This window comes from Venturia canescens, chromosome 8, assembly GCF_019457755.1.
Source record: "Venturia canescens isolate UGA chromosome 8, ASM1945775v1, whole genome shotgun sequence".
Taxonomy (NCBI): domain Eukaryota; kingdom Metazoa; phylum Arthropoda; class Insecta; order Hymenoptera; family Ichneumonidae; genus Venturia; species Venturia canescens.
In genome coordinates, this window is record NC_057428.1 from 7,190,007 (window position 1) to 7,211,689 (window position 21,683).

General features: G+C 38.8%; 2 protein-coding genes across 12 annotated transcripts in view; one reads left to right on the plus strand and one right to left on the minus strand.

Moving 5' to 3' along the window:
- Positions 1–21,683, plus strand: part of LOC122415452 (uncharacterized) — a 181,459-nt gene that overhangs the window by 113,009 nt on the left and 46,767 nt on the right. For 4 of the 11 annotated variants that reach the window (XR_006261927.1, XM_043427584.1, XM_043427586.1 and 1 more), the window contains exons 3-4: positions 6,276–6,398; positions 6,499–6,663. Coding sequence is in view for 10 of the 11 variants with exons in the window: in XM_043427584.1 (XP_043283519.1) it covers positions 6,276–6,398; positions 6,499–6,663 (288 nt within the window). In the remaining variant the exon portion in view is untranslated. Of the gene's footprint in view, positions 1–6,275; positions 6,399–6,498; positions 6,664–6,754; positions 6,795–7,137; positions 7,774–21,683 lie in introns of those variants that run through there. The other 7 variants (XM_043427583.1, XM_043427585.1, XM_043427587.1 and 4 more) reach the window with 4 other exon arrangements.
- On the minus strand, positions 20,320–21,629 carry LOC122415455 (piggyBac transposable element-derived protein 4-like). Its single transcript, XM_043427595.1, has one exon. The coding sequence runs from the start codon at positions 21,594–21,596 to the stop codon at positions 20,346–20,348; it is 1,251 nt and encodes a 416-aa protein (XP_043283530.1). The 5' UTR covers positions 21,597–21,629; the 3' UTR covers positions 20,320–20,345.

Genomic DNA, 21,683 nt, shown 5'->3' on the forward strand with positions numbered 1-21,683 from the left:
TGAATGTTTTCCGAGAAAAAAAAAATTTCACATCGAACGCTTATTCTGAAAGTAAACGTTGCGATGGAAAGGTGTGCGAGTATGTATGCTATCCATCCAGCGAAAGATCCATCGACATTAACGGAAAATGAACTTGAGTCATTGCCGAAGGCTTTGCTTTTAAAGTACTATAGTAATTCTATTCCTACGTTATGGGATCGTTTACCCAAGTATTTGCAGTGTGATGCGGATGTGCAATCATAAATTGTGTTTCGATCATTTTAATCAACCCTGGGTGCGAACTCATATTTATTCAGTTAGACCCAGACGTAGAAATTGTGAAAAGTGCTCGATTATGGAACGACTTGTAAACATCTATGGGACTTTACGGATAAAAAATCTCTGTGAAATGACATCGGAGGAGCTCCAAATTATATCTCCAAACATCTTCAAGGAATACTTTGGTGAGTATACAGATATTCTGTGGGATCGTTTACCCGAATATTACAAATCCGATAGGGAGATTGCATTATTACGTCGTTGCGTTGAACATTGGAATGTATCATCGATGGACGATCATATTGACGGTCCGGCTCCGCAACGTCGAAATTGTAGGAAATGCTCTGAACGTGTTTGAACAAGTTTAGAATGCACGTGTTCATAACGTCGGCGGAATCGAAGAGATGAGCGTGTACAGAAAAAAGGACCACTAGAGAAGACTGCATCGATCACAATATAGATCACGTTTGAACCTGATTGAAAGCGTGTGGAAGGGGATGATTCAGTTTTGGGGTAGGGATAGATGGAAAAATTACAAATAGCAGAGTCCAGAAGAAAAAATCATCATTCCACATCTTCGTAAAGTTGAGTCAAGATTTGCTCTTTAAAGAAAATCTCAAAAAACTACATCCATAATGGAGTTCTCCGCCATCAACAATATCATCACAAAGTCAGAGTATCTCACCGCCAAGAAGCTGAAAGAACTCCAAGTCAACGAAGAATATCGCGTCTCGGACGTGAGGACAGCAAATACCAAATGGGGAAAAAGATACGTCGCCGAAATTAGGAATGAATTCACCGTATTCCTGCCACCGCCAGTTGTCAAGGCATTCGACCAGAATTCAGCGGTATTCGAGAAACTTCTGGAAACCGCTTATTGTGGACAACTATACATGAAATATCTCGGTGGTGATTGGAACGGTATTGAATTTTCTCAAAGAGATTTCTAATATTCTCAACGCAAAAATGTACATGTCTGAATCGCCGATGAAATGTATGATATGTTGAAGAAAGGGGGAGGAGGAGGAATATTGTATAAATAAAATTACACATTTATGAAAAAATTGTTTTGTTTATTCAAAGATCCCTCTATTACATAATACATGATATACGTATAACCAGCTTTGCAAAGATTTTACATTCTTCGTTGCACAATTGAATTTCAATTCGTTGGTGTGGTGGTGGTGGTCGCATTTCGATGGACTTTTCGGCAGTTTTTTCAACGATGGGCAGTCCAAAGTCTCCAAATGACAATCTCCGTTGACAGATCCAAAAAGTTCGTCAGCCATAAAGACTTTTCGCAGCCTTTTACGAAGATGGTATGAGCGCCGCATAAGATAGTTTGAATTATTCCTCTTGCCGCATCGTATGGTATTACCTCAAAATCCCATGATAATCCATGAAAATTACGTTCCAGCCATTTGTTTGTCGTTTTATACTTTGTCGGCAGAGAATCCCATGCATACGGTGGTGCGAAGAAAAGTGTGAGAGGTTCAGCATTCTTTACGTCCGCACGAATGATTGAAATTTCTTTAAGTATAAACTCATTGATGGGTCCTTTGAAGCCTTGTAGATCGATGACAAAATCCATGATGAATGTTGGCTGAAGAAGTTGATGGTACGGTTTTATACCAATTTTCTCACCCCACCACTCACAGGATTGTATTCAACGATGCAATCGTGTAGAATGAGGCAGTATGCGCATGTTTGTGCTGGAATATTTGTACTTGTTTCAAATTCGAGGCGCACATCAACAGTTCCAGACTTGAGAGAATCGTTATGCTTCGAGCAATCAATCACAATGAGAGGTGCAAATTTGAGAAAATCCGCTTTTGTAAGCCATGGTTCGGCCTCCTTATTGTAGTACATCGGTTGAAAGTTTGTATACATATCGTACAGTACTGCATACTGATTTTGTTCTACAGGGTGTCCCATTTTAATCTTACACCTGACTTTTCTCGGAAAATATTGCTCAGAACAAATATTGTGTGGAACAAAACTTTTAGGAGTTGAAGGGGGACGTTTGATAAAAATTGGTTTGTGGATCCAAAATTCAAAATGGCGGCGTTAGAATGGCCGACATACTTTTTTCGAATGGAAACATAACTTTTTTTCATCACCAAAAAATTTTTCAGCGCAAAACCAACAACTTTTGTTGGAAAAATTTTTTGATTAAGTTCATATTTTTTAAGTGAGAACATCATTTTCAACTATTTTAGAGGTATCCAGGATGTACCGCGAAGAGATCTTTAACGTACCAAGTGCAAGTGCGTTTGCGTGTAAGGAGCATATCAACGATTTCGTTGGGACTGAAATCAGCCATTGTTGCTAATTTTCAGAATTTTCCTCTAATTTAAGAACTTTTAAAAATTTCGAGAATCAAGAATTTTTCTCTGATTTCAGAACCTTTACAAATTTTCGATTTCGTCTCTTGCTAATGGCTGCGGAGTCAGAAGATAAACGTTTCAATCAATTTTTCATCCGTGGGCGATCACAATGACTTCTAAAATAAAAAATTCTTCTCTGATTTAAAACTCTAAAGTAAGAGAACTACGTCAGTACTACCAATGATGTTTTCTTTAATCTCTTACAAAGTGAATTTACCTTTAATCGTAAGCGAGGCTTACGCTTAAAGATAAGTACACGCAAGCGAGGCTTACGGTTAAAGATAAGTTCACGTAAGCGAGACTTACGCCTACTTTTGTGTGGACTTAGAGCAATTTTTGTCTCCGTGATGGTATATACATTGTGTAATGTAGAGCGAATTGAAGATTGAGAACGCTTCATTTCAATCTGTTCATTGAGACATTTCACATAATCTTCGAATGTTATGGTTCTCGTCATAACATTACTTCTTACTCCCTTTGCTTTTTAACATCTTTCTTACCCTCAACTCGCGTCGCATGCATCTTCGATCTAAGTCCAACGAATTCGGTTATTATGTCCCCATTGTTCTCATCTTTCATGAGACCCGGGACCTTTTTGTTGACTAGCGGTATACCATAAAAGTTGTCATGGGGATAGTCGCTGGTGTCATATTTGTCAAGATTACATTTCATGTCCTCGTACACATCTTCACATTCAACATGGTAAATTAAACTATCAGTATCCGTATACATGACTTTACATTTATCCCAGTACATCGGCATCATAAACTCGTGGTGAAATTCATATAAACAAGTTTTTGAAATATCTAAAATAGATATGCCAACATATATCGGTTCGTTAAATTTCACTAGGAGATTTCGCAACTCTACAGCGAATAAATTTTCCGCAAAAATACTTCGACTGTGAAAGATAGGTTTAGCGATCATAGCCTCTGCCCCATATCGACCTGCCCATTCCGTTAACAGTTTTACTTGGACGTGACTACGAACATCCTCCATGGTTTTTTCAAACACAGCATTATTCATTAATTTGAATAAATTTTTTTCAAAATCATTTTTCGCACGTGTACGAAACTGTGTATTCAAATCAATATATGTTTTAAGCCAGGAAGATTGTTTAAACTTTAAGACTCTGTGTATTTTAGTAATTTTCAAACCATGTTTGAAACACTGCTGTAATGCACGATAGTGTATGACATATCGTTTTTTCGCATTCACCGTTGCAAGAAGCTTCTCCTGCTTGGTGCCCGGAGATTTATCATGCGTTGGACAAAATGGCAAATTACTATGTGCATCGTGCAAGTGTTTCGGATATTCCAAATCAACCTCAAGTATATAACCAATTTCAGAGTCTAATCGTAGATTTTCAATGTTGAAATTTGCTACATCTTCAATCAATTCAAAATCTGCATAAGGCAAAAGTTGACTCATTGCCCATCCATACAAATTGTTAATATCGAAATACATTAAATATGATGATGGAACAGATGGGTCATACGAGTTCATGTATTTGTTATTGGCACGAGCATGTCTTTTGGAGCATTGACTAAGACCACCTCGGATACCTCTCTCCACGAACAATACCATGTCGATGTCTGTGAGCAATTCAAACTGTACTTTTGTATATTTCATCATGGCATCCCAGGTATATCCGGGGAGAGTGTAGTAAAACGCAGGGTCAAGACCATAACTTTTCAGGCAAGTATCGTGGAAATTCTCAAAAATATCGGCTAATAGTAATACGTTAGTCTTCAAGTATAAATCGCTGTATTCGCCGAGCGTTCGCGTTGAAAATCGTTCCCACACATTTTTTGCATGTGCATACTCCTTCTCGGAAACTATTGAATCAGTTAAAGAGCTGTAAAATGCTTCCCGCGGTGGAGCTCCGTTTCATCCAACTTTTCAAAACTATCAATATACACGTACGGGAAGACACCTTTCCGTGTCAATAAATGAAAATCGTTTACATCTTGGAAATGTGATTTTAACGTCGCGAGTTTGTCTGCAGTTAAGAATGATGCTAATTTATCGAGACTTGTATTGAGAAATCTGAAAGAGTCGATGAAACGTAATTTTATATTTTTCCGCATGTCTTTAGATGTTTGAACAGTTTTCGAGAAGGAGATGTACTTTTCTTTTGTTATTGGGAGCAAATCGATTTTCCCCGCGAACGCAGTCGCAACTTCTTTTATGATGAAATGCGCGTCATAACCGGCTAAATTATGAAAAATTATTGGCATGAAAAACGAATTCTGATAGTTTAAATTACAATTTGAATGAGCCGGACCTCTGAATTGGCCTGTCAGATGACAATGATCGCGAACATGCTCATCGCCCTCGGCAAAAGGTTTCTCGCAAATATGACACTCTTTCTCTTCCCGAAATTTTTTCCACTCTTGCGGAGTCAATGCTTTCATTGGAACGTTCGTTAGAAGAATATGTTCAACGCGCACAGCTAATTGTTTGAGTTCTTCTACGAACCATTCCACGCAGTCCTCACCTCGGCGTTCGTGATATCCCGACAGCGAATCATCGTAAGAGCACTTTACATAATATCCAACGGTGAAGCCACAATGATGTTGGCTTTTATTTTTTTCCCTCTCTTCAGCGCTGGTCTTCTCCAGGAACATTCGAGGTCGGTGTATACCACGAACGGGAGACGCTCCTTACGATTAGCGTTCGCGAATTCTAGCCATTTGTCGTTTTCGCCCGGTAGTCGAACGGCACAATCGTTGAGTACGCCACAATCAACCTCATGGGACTGTAGCTTTTCGATGGTTGAAAAGTAATGAAGGCATCTATAACAATAAAAAATTTCAAATATTTACAGTATAATCCTAAAGTCATCATCCTAAAGAAATGTATACAGTTGTATATTAAAAATACTTACCGATCACAGATGTATTTCTTGTGCCCATCAGAATTGAGTTGTGAGTTGACAAGCCGGGATAAATTCTTGATCCACGCGAAGTGTCCAATTCCACATCCCGACACGTCTTCGATGTAAAGACTTTTCTTAAAATTCCGCAGGAAACATAAATCAGTCATTCGAGGGGGGCATCTACGAGTTCTTTTTATTCCTCAAAATATGCTTTGTCTATGCAGTGCCGCAAACAGGACTGCTGCATCCTCTCTCCCCCTCTTCGTTACCCTGAGAATCTCCACACACCATGAAACCCCCGCAACGCGCTCCACCGTCCCCACACCCCTCTGAGAGCATTAGAACTGGTTTTGAAAAAAGAAATCTCGTCCGAACTTGCGCCACCACAGGAATGTAAAAATATGTAACACAGGATACATAAATTTGCCATTAGTGTAACATGCAAACATCTTTAGTCACGGAGTCCTATAATTGAGATCATTTTTGGAAAGAGCACTTTCAAAAGAAAATTCCGTCCAGTGCAATCTGATACACCGGAAACATAAATTAGTAGCAAAAAAACTTTTGTCCCAAATTTTTTGTCTCTTCAAAGTGCCGCCGCACCCCCGCTGTCCGAGAACCTTCCCCCTCCACATACCATGCAGCCCCGCAACGGTCCCCGCGCTCCCCCGTCCCCGCTCCCCCCTGAGATCCCTGAGTTAGAACAGGTATAGCCTTAATACTTGTTTTCACTATTCATCTTTTTCAAGGTTCTCGTTGTGAGTCCACAAAATATAGACGGAGACGTGCTCGAACTTCTGGGGCACACGAAATTGGAGCATCTTCATATCTACCAAAATCGATACAGTCCCATGGATGCAACAATACAACTGGTAATCCTATAGATTGATTAAAATATTTAAAAAATTATCCTCAATACTGCTATTATGGAGCAAACCGGTTAGATTCATTCAATATTGCGTGTATTTGCAGCCTCAAAGTTTCGCGTGGGAAAAAATGCGGAAGCATAATCCGCATCTAAAAGTGCATTTTGCTGTTGAGTGCAACAAAACCACTCACACAATTTTACCGATTGACTTAGTGGCTGACAGCTGCATACCATGCTACAGCATTGTGCTGAATAATCCAACAATGCAGGTTTGCTACAATTCGTAAATACTAAATAAATAATAAGATTCCTCACAGTTGATCTGATACCCTAAGCAAAATTTTTTTCGTCTTTGACAAGGAAGGTGGTTTTCAAGGAGTTTACTCATAGCGTTATAAACGTAAGTTGTTCATATATGCATACTAGGGTGGTGGTTATATTATTTGGGGTCAAAATTTATTTTACCCTTTCCGACCCTTAAATCGGTTCGAAATACATAAAAAGTAATGCTGTAATTTTTTCAAATTTTAAAAACAATGCTTAACCCTCGACCACGTGGTTGAAGTTTTCCGTTTAAATACATGGAGATTTTCTGTGTTTGTGGCCACTATTTTACACGGAAAATATGCTCCATGTTGCTACACGGAAAAAATGTTCAAAACTCTTACCCTCAAAATGTTGTATAGCATCACCATATTAACCCATTAATGCGCAAAATGACCATTTTGGACACGCAATTTCAGGTACACAGTTTTAACTGAGGAACAAAAGAGAAATTCTTCAAAATCTGATATAACGGGTTTTTGAGGGTACTCTTTCAGAATCTAACATTCTACAGTTCTTGACAAAATTTAACAATAGTTTCGTCGATTTTACTATTGAAAGCGCATCTTAAAAAAATGAGATGCTACCTTCGCGAATTGGACATCAGCATCTCATCGGATTTAACAAATTTGAGGGTTCTAAAGGTGAAATTAAGCAAGTTCTACATCCTCAACTTATTCTGTACATAGTTCTACCAAGTTGAAATAATTGTGATCGCTGATAATCGTAATTACAAGAATATTCATAGAGAATTGAGATGCCGGGGTATAAATGTCAGTTTTGAATTGTACAGAGATTGCGAAGGATAATTAAGGACCACACAACTGAAGTAAAACTTTTTTCACAACGTATCACTGAAAAAAAGGATCGGTAAATTCAAAGAAAAGTGAATTGTTTCAACCCAGAACTATAATAACGGGCGGCGAAACAAATATGGAATTATTTCAACTCACCAATTTGATTGATTTTGAAACGACGGATTTGTTTTATTTGCATCTACATTTGATTAATCCGACAAAATATTTAAAAAATTTGATTTTTTAATTTGTAGTTTCAACCAGAATAAAGATAATTTTCCTATACTTTTGTTGTTGATTTAGATAAAAATACGACGGGAAAACTATTATGTTATCAATTGCAAAATTATATTTCACTGCCCCTGATGGTCATCACAGTTTATGGTACATCTTTGGAATCATTTTAATTGAAGAAAAATTCCTATCTGCATGAGGATTCGATACCTACCTACCTACATCTTTCTAAGCATTGTATAAGTTGCGACTTAACTCTTTTAGTCACGAATGTTTCGTCTACTCCGATTTTGATGAAAATTGGTATTTAAAAGTTTTGGGGTCGCTGATTACGAATTTGATTACAAATTTTCAAAATTAAAAATGGCGCATCTAATATAACGGACGAATTATTCAAAAATCGATCCAATTAACCTGAAACTTGTTATTCAGGGATTTTAGGGTCGCTGATGACGAATTCGATGTTAGATTTTCAAAATTCAAAATGACGGATTCAATATGGCGGATGATTTTTTAAAAATCAACCCAATTGACCTGAAATGTGTTTCTGCGGGTTTCGGGATAGCTGATAACGAACCCAATGTCCGATTTTTAAATTCAAATTAACAGATCCAAAATGGCGGACAAAAATTGGTTAAGTTTATTACAGAAAATTACCGCTCAAACGTTTACGGAGTAACTGTTCACAAATCTGGTATTAATAGATTTAAAAAAAAAAAACAAATTTAAATAAAAATTTTATCAGTTTTCTGTAACCTCTTTCTGGTTCAAAAATCGTGAGAGTAATCATTTTTATGCCACTTTCTTTTTTTTGTCCACCATCTAACATATAACCGCAACATAACTGCTGATAATTCACTTCAACAAAATACTTTAGTATGTCGGTTACCACACGTGCAGAGAATAAGTTAAAAAACAATTGATTGTATAATAATCAAAACGTGATTGGATTGAATAAATATGAAGTAACTCATTAATAGAACTATGCGGTTACTTTAACCAAATCGGTTTTATTAAATCAACTATTACGTGTTCAAGTTTAAACAAATTTGATCAATTTTAACACGCATTTTTGTTTATCACATTTAGTGAGTTAAATTTACTAATCCTTTTTTTCAGTTAAAAAAAATGGATTGTAACGATCGAAATGTGATTGGATTGAAAAAATATGAAGTAATTCATATTATTAAAACTATGTAGTCATATTAACCAAATCGGTTTTATTTAGATCAACTATTACGTGTTCAGATAAACTAAATTTGATCAATTTTAACACATTTTCGTTGATCGCATTTGGTATGTCAAATTTACCCAACCTTTTTTTCAGTGTACAGATATATTGTAACATAACGCTCTTGCCGACCCCTGGCCTGAACGCCGCCACGCGTCGGTTCGAGCTGCCTTATTTTAAAAAGAGCAGGCATGAAAGAAACTTGAGAACGCGGAATTTCGATTTTGAAAAATTTAACAATTCCGATTTATTCAATTTTTATCGATTTTACAGGATAAATTTGTTTTTGATTTGTTGTCGTGAAATGTTCGCGATCACGCTCGCCGATTATGAGAAATTTTGTTTCATTCGCCGTTTCAAATTTGAACAATTTTCAATTTACGTGTCTTTCGCTTATTTTTAAAATAAAAAGAAAAAAGTTTCAATAAATCCGAGTTTTTTGATTTGATACAATAAAAAAAAAATTATTATTATTATTAATTTGAAGCGATATAATCTCAAATTCGTACCGCGACCTCTTGAATTATCGATGATGTTAAGGAATTTACAAGATTTACAAAAATAAAATGAAATCTGACTCGGGCTCAGTTGTATCAAGTTTGAATTAAAAAAAATTGTAATCAAGAAAAATTTACAAATTCACAAGTTAATTTACAAAAAAAAACCATTCCTGATTCTAGCAAGCAAAAGAAGGAATAAAAATAGGATAAGTTAAAGAACAAATCCCAGGCTCTGGGATTGAAACGTCACCGAATCGCTCCGAGATCCCGTGCAACGGAAGTTTGGAAAGTTTAGAGGTTAGGTGCGGACCCTGGACTCTGGGATTGAAACGTCGCCGAATCGCTCCGAGATTCCAGGCATCCAGGAAAGATTAGGATAGGTTAGGTTGCTTGCCAAAATCAGGAAGAATGTTTGAGGTCAGCCCTTTTTTCCGAGTCAGAATTTTGAGGAAGGACTTCCTCCCGAATGAGTCGCGCAGCTCTTCTTATACCGGTTTTCCCACCATAAAATTATCGAACGCCGAATTTTCAGTTTTCGGACCGGTTCTGCGCATCTTTTCGTAATGGGACTCGCTATTGGCTCGTTGCCATGATTCAATTATTCTGATTGGCCGAGAGAATTATCATATGATCCGCGAAATACCACTTTTTGATTTTCAGCTTTATGCGATGTCCAATAACAAAAACTTTAATTTGATTTATTATTAATTAATTACTTCTTTCATTCTGCATTTTTATTTAGTTTAATATCATTTGAACAATTATAATAGCTAAAAGTCACGTACGCGTCCTACAGCCCATGAACGCTCTGCCCACGCATGCGTAGTAAACACGCGTCTTGTTTTATTTGAATTGACACAAATTTTCTAAAAGAAATAATCTTTTCATTACTTTTCTTCGATTCATTATAATTTTCCGCGTCTTTTGAGCTTATTTACATAATTTTACGAAATCGCGTTTAGTTTTTATTAACAAAGCAAAAAAATATGATAGTTCAAGTTTTAATTCGCAGCGTCGCTAGTGTCGCGCTCCGCCCCTTGTATCAGACCTTTGTATTGCCCTCCAGTACGGCCGCCGCCGGCCAGCAGTGACGCGGCTCACCGGTCGTTGTTGTGTTCGGTCAAAACATCGTGCCGGATCGCGATGTTTTTCGGGGTTAGGTTCGCTTTCGGGTCGTTCGAAAAGTGTTTCGTCACAACATGAGAGTGCCTTTTTTCATGGCTATTTTTTTTATCGTTCCCCACGCAAAATTTTGTTTGATACGTCCAAAAAAAATGCTCTCAAATTTTGAGCCCTTAATATTAACTCTAAGTACTTTCCCAGAGCAAGAAACGATTTTCCATTTAAAACACACGTAAACTTTGAATTTTTTTTTCAAATACCGAAGATCCTGAAACTCAAAAGGGTCTGACGCCTCTCTAGACGGTACTCTCCTAAGTTTTTCAGTGTAGCGATGTCGATGACTCTTTGCAGAATTGAAAATTTCAATCTTCTCGAACGTTCGAGAATATTCTGTAGCGAAGTAACCTGTAACCTGTAATACGTGATATATTTTTGCCGTAGCAAAATTTTCTGTGATATATCTTTGTTGAAATCGAGCATTCCGAAATTCCTCGATATTGATAATAACATTCAAAATACTGAATTTATATTTTGCCCCACCTTATCTGTACGAAGAACTGATCGTAAAAGGAGAATGAATTGATAGTTACGAAAACTAAAAATCTTGTCAATTACGATTAGATACCTTAAAATCAGAGATCGGCATCAATAATTTTTTTGCCACTAATTTTGATAATTATTGTCAATTGATTAAAAATCAATAATTATTTCAAATTACATTATCAATTGAACAAATAATTAGAAATTGATAGAAACTTTATTGCAAAATGACGATTCATTTTTTAATTGATGGAGGAGATATTACTAATTGACGAAAAATTTCCAATTAATGGAGAAGATATTGTCAATTGACCAACCAATTTCCAATTGACGGAGGAGATATTACCAATTGACGAAAAATTTCCAATTGATGGAGAGGATATTGCCAATTGACCAACCAATTTCCAATTGATGGAGGAAATATTGCCAGTTGACGAAAATTTTTCAATTGATCCAGAATGTTCTGTCAATTGACCATATAAAATCCAATTCTAGAAAAATTTTTGGCCAATTGGTGGATCGTCCATTGGCGATCCGGGCGATACCAGCGCCTGATTTACGCATACATAGAATGCGATACGTCCGTGAGCATCTTCTACGACGCTTAGGTCGACGGTTCGATGGTTTTCGATATCTAGGTCGACGGATCCATAGTTTTCGATGTCTAGATATATTTCTCCATGGTTTTCGATGTCTAAATATATTTTTCCATGGTTTTCGATATCCAGGCATATATTGTGCCATTGTTGCGTGTTGTTGAAAACTTCAGTGTTTATGATTTAGAAATGTTAGAAATAGTAATACAAATGAGTTTATAAGAATGTATAAAATTGACTGCTCAATAACAGAATTAAAATCAGTAACTGTGAAAATCTCAACACACCGAATTTCATCTCAAGAAAATACACAGTTATGTGTACACACAACCAAAAGTATGTAGAAATTTATCCGCAATATTTAACGAAGTACCCTCGGTACGTAGTGAGTCAGAGAGTTTTAGTCTTCAATATGAGTAACGTAGTATATATTTCGGCAACACCGTAGCCCCTGGGTTAGTGTACGTGCTCACGTACAAACGTTGAATCTACGTATAGTCGCGTATAGGAAACCCAGCTTCTGCGTGTTTCGTTTTTCATCAGTGGGTAAAGAAATCCGAAGTGTGTACGGGAAAAGAAACATCCCTAACCTCAAAGAAGACTTAAAAATGATTAAATTGACGGTGTCTTCTTTTCATATTTTCTATTTCTTATTGTTTCCGAAAATAATTGATGCATGAAACACACAAAATGTTCGTTACAAATGTATAATATTTCTTTTGCAATACTGTGTTTCTATCGTTGACTCAATTTGCGCATGTTCAGACGGTTTCGAAAGTGCTGCTGTAACTTATATTTGAATGAAGCGCCATAACCTACAATTCTGCGGTGTTGCCACATTTGCGTGTTGCTCAAAAATCTTGTCTTCCAGTAATTTCTTAGAACACAAGCAAGCTTTGCATGTTTTCCAAAAAGAAAAATGTTCATTGGACATTCGTTTATATCTTCTCCAAATTTTATCAAAATCGGTTTGTTAACTTCAACGTTATAAATTAAAAAGTGCGTCTGAATCACAGATTCACATAAGACTCCATGTTAACTGCTTCAAATTAAATCATTGATATCTCTTTTCAAAGTCAACCAAAGGTCACAAAATTTTAACTGAGTCATTTTTCGAAAGATTTTGACATCTTTACAAATTTTTATAATTTTCTGTTTGTTAATTGATTTACCGAGGGTACTTCCTTAATTCGCGCCTTAATACAAGGTTTGCGGAATCTCGAAGTCGCCTAATTCCCTAGATAAAACTGTATACAACTTCGTTTGCCAGATCTACAATTTTTTATTAACAATCATTATGTTCTTAATACAAGTAGTAATTTGCCGTTGTATGATTTTTTCCAAGCATACCAAAGAAATAAAATGCATGCATGACCATCCTAAACTAGAAGTAGAACGAAGGAATCAAATCAACAAAATATTAACATCATCAATAGCGCAATGCCACAGTGAGACCACGAGTCCCTTGTATCCGAGTCTACTTTGAAAACAATGGAAGTTTTATGTGATTTCGGAGGAATTCAAACAAGAAGTTTCTTTCGTGAAAAATTCAGGGTTAACGGAGATGCTGTTCTCTTTTCATAGAAAACTATATTGAGTTGGAAGGTGAAATATGATTTTTGATTTTCATAATCATAAATTCTCTATGACGCAAGTTGATCACAATTCAATTTTATATCCATAAACCATAAACTTCTGCTATATCTTGAAGATACTATGATACTCGAAGATACTCATTGACAATCGCACACTCCGATTTCCACATCCAATTTGGATTCATCGGAAGTTTAAATAGAGCAAAGTCAGGAAGAAAAATGTATGTAATAAATTGAAAAGCTGTTCAATATTTTCAATTTCATACAATAATCTTATTTTTCAACTTTTTTGGCCACGATCAATTTTAGTGGGGGAGAAAATCATTGAAATGTGAAATAAGAAAAATTTTCCAAACCCACCCAACGATTCCGCATATACATTGAAGGTGCTCCAAACCCACCCAATAATTCTACACACACATCAAAGGTGTGTTGGAATGGAGAAATAAATTTCAACATTTTTAAATATTTTTCTTAAAAAAAAAAATTCGCCTCAACGTTACGAACCCTATTGAATGATATTCCGGACCCACCCAACAATCAAAAACTTTCTAACGAGTTTTCGGAAAATTTTTAAAGTATCGTGATTCGACGAATTGTTCTTGACGTATTGTTTTCGACGAATCGTTCTCGACGAATTCTTTTCGACGAATTTTCCGCAAATCCCGAGAGGCGTGTCTTGATACTCTCGTAGTAATGTTTTTCTGTCTCTCTCTGACAGGTTCGTCGCGTCGGAGTCGACGTGTTCGGTTTCACTCTCGCTATCTTCTTCGTCGCTGTCCTCTATAGGCGTCTCATTTTTATTTTCAGTCATACTCGGCTGATTATCAAGTCGGCCATTATGATTAGGGCTGGATCTGTAATATATTCAGGAATAAATAAGGCAAACAAGCGAGGACTTAAATGATGGGAAATCGTTTATTACTTTACACTGTTTACGGAGGTGTGAATGGCTCTATAGTCGGGACACGAATGGTTCCCCCAAACTCGATTTCGCGTTCGCAAGGACCAGATTAATTCTGGCGTAGTAGCGCTGACACCGCTTCCAGCTTTCAAGCATTACAGGACCGATTGTCCGAGGAAGCTGGTGTTGTTGCAGAAGATGGAGACGCGTCGGCTCTGATTTTTCGCGGCCTTCCTCTTTCTCTTTTTTGCGGTTGATCAATGTTTTTATTTTGATTGCGCGTGATTACGTATATGCGACTCAGTGCGTCAACATTTGTATTCCTTTTGCCTTCTTTATATTCAATTTTATATGTATTGTAACGAGATTTTCCCCGCGAGGGTACGATTCGTCCCTTCTCGGCTCACCCGTCTCGTCTTCTCACACGACTCTCCGGCTACGAGAGTGAACTGGGCGCCAGGTACGAAGTACCGCCGATTACTAGACTTTTTATTTTATTCACCCTCAACGATGGTAACGCCAAAAAGATCATAATACTCAGAGTGCGCGAGAGACACGAGTGACCGAGGACGGTCCGGCTACTCAGGTCCAATTGAGATACAGAAGATAGAGATCCTTGGGGAAAGTAGCAATCCGCGGTACGCAGAAAAATAGTCGACACAGAGTTTAGGATTCAACAAAATATTTACAATTTATTCATAATTTATGGAAGGCACAGAATTTACAAGCAAACACAAGTGATTGAGCGTCATCATCGATTTTGAATAAAATAACAACCGCACGATCCGATTGACAGAAACGATAAGGCCTGAATTCAAACAATATAATAAAATCGGCGAGTAAAGAATTTCAGAGGTAAAAACAGAAGTTATTGGCCGTTTCGCCTATTCGCCCGCCCAGATAATAGCTAATCGACACCAACGACTGGAGTGTCTTAGGTAAAGCGTCAGTAAAAGGTAATCGGTAGCAAGTACCGTAGGTAATGCGCAGGTAAAGATCATCAGCCGCGAGGGCTGGAGGTACGATTAATCAGCCGCAAAGGCTGTAGGTAAAGCGCAGGTACAGTTAATCAGTTGCAAGGACTGCAGGTAAAATTAATCAGCCGCAAAGGCTGTAGGTAACAGGTAATACGAACGGCCAGGCAATAAGAGAATGAGATGACGCTCAATCACTTGTGTTTGATTTCTCATTTTTATTTTCAGTCATACTCGGCTGATTATCAAGTCTCGGTTTCTCGGTAAGTCCGTTCTGTATCTCCCTGAGTGGTTTGTCGTGTGGAGCATTTAGTTTTTCGGAATATAGTTCCAAGTTTAGTTTTCTTTATGTGGCATTTCGAGAGATCCATGCGTCGAAGTATCGTGCGAGATTGCGGCCGTTACTTCCCGGATCTCGAATAATTTGTGTAACGCTCAACTCGGCAAATCAGCTCGTTATTAGTTTGGTTCATTATTTCGTGCATTAATTCCGAAAAATTAATCATGGATAATCCCTTGAGTTTCGCTGTATAACGCGCTGAGAATAACGCGCAATATCTTTCGTGTACCTTTGTCTCTCTCTCCCTGCACGTGCCGAGGGCTCTAGCGAGCGCGCCCGGTGGCGCGATGTTTTCGTGCTATCTCTCTCACTCTTGTTGTCGCGCTACGGGCTATACGGCGGTTAGGAACTTCTTTGTTTTTCAATATTTTTGTTCGTTCCTTTTGTATCGCGTATTATTACTTGTTCTCAGTTTAACTGGTCTTTCCCATATTATATTTTCGTACTACACAAACGTTTAATTATATCATCGCTCATTCTTTTATTGCCTGGCCGTTCGTATTACCTGTTGCGCGTTATTCTCAGCGCGTTATACAGTGAAACTCAAGGGATTATCCATGATTAATTTTTCGGAATTAATGCACGAAATAATGAACCAAACTAATAACGAGCTGATTTGCCGAGTTGAGCGTTACACAAATTATTCGAGATCCGGGAAGTAACGGCCGCAATCTCGCACGATACTTCGACGCATGGATCTCTCGAAATGCCACATAAAGAAAACTAAACTTGGAACTATATTCCGAAAAACTAAATGCTCCACACGACAAACCACTCAGGGAGATACAGAACGGACTTACCGAGAAATCCAGCTCGCCGCACGCAGGTAAAGGCTAGACGATAACCCTTGACGCTGACTCGCCGGTACGGTGCTCGAAACGAGACTAATTGTGCGTGCGAGCGGTCCTCGGTGTTCGGCGCTCTCCCCACCACTCGGACCCAGCACCGCAGCGCTTACACGCCGGGCGCGAACTAGCGTTCGGCCTCCCAACTCGCGCATTCGCGGTAATTTCAAAAGATGAAGCGCGCACAGAAATTACTTTCTGAACCGCTTTTATGTTACGCTCCATTGCCTGATTTCCTTCGCTGTTCTCGCCTATCCCGCTCACGCTAAACGCTCCTCCCGACTAAAAGGCTGTGATCCGAGTGCCTTTCCTCTTGGGGATCCGGCGGGCATCTCTGAAAAGGCAGAGGGGAGGCCTCCCTCATGACTCCAGACGTCATGAAATCACGGTGGGCACACGACGATAAGCCACCAGGCAATGCAGCACCTCTCCTCCAGGAAATTCCCCCGAACCCCACCGACCGAGGCGCCATATTGCCCGGACCGTGGCACCCGAATTTACAGCTGTGCGGACGGTGCAACTCTCGGTTGCTATGGCGGGAGAGGCACGGGCGGCGTCCAACGGATGGCCCATGCCAGCGTGTCCTCTCAGCCGTCCGTAGGTCGAGAGTGATGTTCGGAGCTCAAAGACGGAGTGAGAAGAGTGATTCCCGTGAGCGAGATCGGGTTGAACAGCAGGATAGAGTGGATGGAATAAATTATCGGTACCCGAGGCCCAATGTGGTGGAGGCAGGGCCAAATCTCCAAAACTAAATCAGATTTCTGTAATATTATAATCAAGGTAACTTCAAATGAAACTCACAAAATCTCTCTCTCTTCCCTGCACATGCAGAGACTAGATAAACAAAGTAATTGTCGCATTACAGGTAACACGGGTGAATTCTTAGAATAAAGCGTAATATAACGTAAGTTGAGTCTCGCTCCGAACATCGTCCGACGAGTCAAAGAGGCGTCAAAATGGCCATAAACCCGGTCCACTGGTCGACATGATTCATACGAGTGGCGGGACAAAATGTCACAGTATATTCTTCCAATTTTATTCTCTACCGCATTAATCTGGAGCCTGGATCTTTTACGTTGAACAACCAGGTGAGGGGTTGGTGATCGGTAACGATAGTGAATTTCGTTCCATAAATGTACGGGCGAAACTGATTTACAGTCCAAACTATTTCCAGCATTTCCTTTTCCGTTGCTGAGTAGTTTCTTTCCGCTTTGTTTAGCGTTCTGCTCGCATAACAAATTGGTAAATCTTCCCCTACTTTTCCCTGCGATAGGATAGCTCCGATCGCCTTGTCCGATGCGTCGGTGGTGACGACGAACGACTTCGTGGAGTCGGGATATTGAAGTATTGGTGCGGTGCTGAGTGTTTCTTTTAATGTCTCGAACGCTGTCTGCGTATGCTCGTTCTACTCGAATTTTCTGTCCTTTTTTATCAGCTCTGTTAATGGTTTTGCGAGTTTGCAAAAGTCCTGAATAAATTTCCTATAATATCCTGCGAGTCCCAGGAATGATTGGACTTCTTCAACATTTTTTGGCGAAAGAAAATTTTTTACAGCCTTCATTTTTTCCGGATCGGGTTTCACTCCCACTTCTGTGATGATGTGACCCAAATATTGCGTTTCTTTTCTCAGAAATTGGCATTTTTTCGGTTGTACTTATAATTGAGCTTCTCTTAGTCTGTTGAAGACTTCTTGTAGTCTTTCGTTATGTTCCTTGAAACTTGATCCGTGTATTACGATATCGTCCAGGTAAACGTAACATTTGAGACCCTGAAGCCCTGCCAAAACAGCATCCATCAATCTTTGGAAAGTCGGTGGTACGTTTTTTAATCCGAAAGGCATTCGATTGTATTCGTAGTGGCCCAACGTAGTTGAAAAGGATTTCTGTTTTATTGGGCAGAGGGTAAGAATCTCCCTCGGTGACCTCGTTCAATTTTCTGAAGTCGACGACGGCTCTCTTCTTGACGTTACCTTGAGCGTCTGCTTTTTTAGGAACGACCAGTAGTGGCGCGTTCCACGGACTTCTGCTTGGCCTAATAATTTCAGCTTTCAGCATTTCCTGCGTCTGAGTCGTCGCTTCTTGCTTGTGATTCTCGGGCAATCTGTACGGTTGGATATTGACTGGTACGGTGTCCTTTTTTGTATAGATGCGATGTTCCACGAGGCTCGTATTTCCCAGAGTTTCTCCTTCTAGGTGGAATATGTCCCCATATTCCTTGCAGAATTCTCAGAGAAATTTTTCCTCTTCCTCGTTGAGATGTGAATGTTCTCCGATTTATTTCATAATTTCTTCGACTCTTTTTCCTTTTTCTTCGGCGTTGGTAACATAGATTCCTTCCTTGGCTGGACCGTTCGCCGTTTCACCTGTTTTCGTTTGATTTTGTCCTTGGTTGCTTTCTATTTCTTCGATTTCAACCGTCGGTCTTTCGATCGAGACTTCCTTGTCTAACGTGTTTAGAAAAGAGATGGGGAGAATCATACTTTTTTCGTGAACCGTCCCTTGTCCTATTTTTGTTCCTTTTTCAATTTCTCTGGCTGCTACGCATCCGATTGCCAGTTTTTTTGCTTTCACGTAGTGAATACTGTCGGAACGGGAGGGGGGGGGGGGGGAATTTTAATTTCTCCGAACCGTTCACCAAAGGCTCGACGTGACCATATATTTTGATTATGCGGCAACCCAATATATCGACCTTGTGTTTTTTCATGAAATCGAGTCCCAGGATTCCATCTGTTTTGATTGGAACGTCGTTGTCGACGACGAAAAAACCATGAAGAATGTTGACGGCGGGCGTTTCGATTTCGAGTATGACTTTACACAGGGCGTGAAAGGCTTTTCCTCCGACGCTAACCAGTTCGACGGTTTCATCATTGTCATGTTGAATTTCTTCCACTCCTGCTCCAGTCGTATTTTGGATTGAATCTTGACGTAGATCGGTCTGCCTTGGATGCGATGATCGGTGATCGAACGTCCATTCGATTTATCGACTTTTCTAGAATTATCGGTCCTCTTCAGCAATTTGAATTCCTTCCGTTTGACTATCGTAGACGTGTCGGGTTTCTCGAGTTGTGGCTATCCCACCGCTGCCACCAATGTTGTGTCCGCGAAAACCGTCGCGAAGAGACGAGTTATCAAGGACGAGTATTTAAGGGATTTGGGCCAAAAGAGCTGAACTCCAACTCCATACTTTTACAACAAGTTAACCCTTTCAGTCATACATTTTTTATCTGCACCGATTTCGATGAAAATTGGTACTCGGTGGTTTTCGGGGTCGCTGATTACGAATCTGGCATTAGATTTTCAAAATTCAAAATGGCGGATCCAATATGGCGGACGTGAAATTCCAAATACTTATTAATTCTTCTAAAACTTTGTACTCAGGGGTTTTCGGGGTCGCTGATTACGAATCTGGCATTAGATTTTCAAAATTCAAAATGGCGGATCCAATATGGCGGACGTGAAATTCCAAATACTTATTAATTCTTCTAAAACTTTGTACTCAGGGGTTTTCGGGGTCGCTGATTACGAATCTGGCATTAGATTTTCAAAATTCAAAATGGCGGATCCAATATGGCGGACGTCAAGTTTTATATATCTTTCTGCTCAATATTTTTGCCTGAATTCAGTCATTTGGGGGACTTTGGAATAGCTGATCACGAATCTGAAGTCATAACTTTATAATTTCTACATCCAAGATGGCAAATGCTATCTTATCTTTCTTTGTATATATTCGTGTCTCTCTCTTAGCGCTACCCGGAACTAACGACAAGGACGTGGAGAGCATCTAGTTCCACTTTTTTGTTTGTTTTTTTCTGATTTTTTTTGTTTTTTTCCTGTTTTTTGTATTTTTTTCTTTTATTTTTCATGTTTTAAAAATTTTTTTGTGTTTTTTCTTTTGTTTTTTTGTGTTTTTTTAATGTTTTTTCCTTCTACTTGTTTTTTTTTCAATATCTCTATTTATGATAGTCAGCAAAACAATTTTTGACATTATTGAGGCATAAGGGTACTTTACATATTGTACACTTCCAGTGCGATCTTTGTTCCACGTTTTTAGTGCTACAATGAGCACAACGTTTTCGGTTGGAATCATACAGCGGCATATGTTTCGATTCGGCCTGTCTTTTATTTATTGATACTTGTGGTTTACGTCCGCCGCGCGCCTGGGGTTTTGAATGTCTGCCTTTCTTACATTCAATGGATGCCCCAACCAATGCATTTACTAGGCCTAACCTGAAAGTTTTGAGATTTAGATTATCTCTATTCCCCTGTTCTATATAAAGTATATACGCGTTCACAACAGCAGTATCCATAAGGTGCCAAAAAATCCGCTGCCACCACTTTTTCGATTTTCTGTCTCTCGCGTAAGTCGATTTCAACTGGTCTGCATTGTCAACATAGCCCATATGCTGGTTATAATCTCGAACAATTTTTGAGCATCTGATGCTTGTCGAAGAACCATCTTTTTCCTTTCTTTTTACAGTTACCATTTCAAGTGGGTCGTGAAAATTCGATAGAAAGTAAACAGCTTTCTTATCCATCCATTTTAACCACACAAGACCATCAGGAGAAGTTTTGTATTCGCAGTCTCCTCTCTTCATGTCTTTGTCAGGTTTATGATTCTTCGGCAGATCTTTTCGATCTTTCCTGACAGTTCCACAGGCAAATATTTTTTCTTGTTTCAGGGACGTCAAGAGATTCACACTAGTAAAAAAATTATCGAAATAAACGCGATCATTACCCCCTACGATTTCTCGAGTCAAATCGATTACAACTCGCCCACCCAAATTGGTCTCTGGTGTTTTACCTACTTTACCCGTATACACTTGAAATTCACAGACATAAGCTGTCTGATCGGCTCGGACCCATATTTTGAACCCACGTTTTATTGGTTTCATTGGATTGTACTGTTTCATACTACTCCTTCCTTTGAACTTGACTATCGGTTCATCTATACTTTGATTCTTGTTGGGCTTGAAGCAGTTTTTGAACGTTTCATTCAGGCATGTTATCATTGGACGGATTTTGTATAATTTATCGTAACAAGGATCTCCCTTGCGTGGTTCTTTATCATTGTCATTGATATGTAGATGATTCATGATGAAGGAAAAACGATTGAACGTCATTATAGAACTGATATATTGATCGTTCAGTTGAGGATTTCTCGACCAGTAATCTCTGAAAGATGGAAGTTTTTTTACACCCATCAGGATATTTATGCCTAGAATATTTAATATGTTTTGTTATTAAACTTTCCTTTCTAATCTACTGAGTGATATAGAGATTACTGTGAA

Bases quoted from the DNA above. Each gene is read 5' to 3' on its own strand.
- LOC122415455 (XM_043427595.1), bottom strand. From the start codon at position 21,596: ATGGGTGTAAAAAAACTTCCATCTTTCAGAGATTACTGGTCGAGAAAT.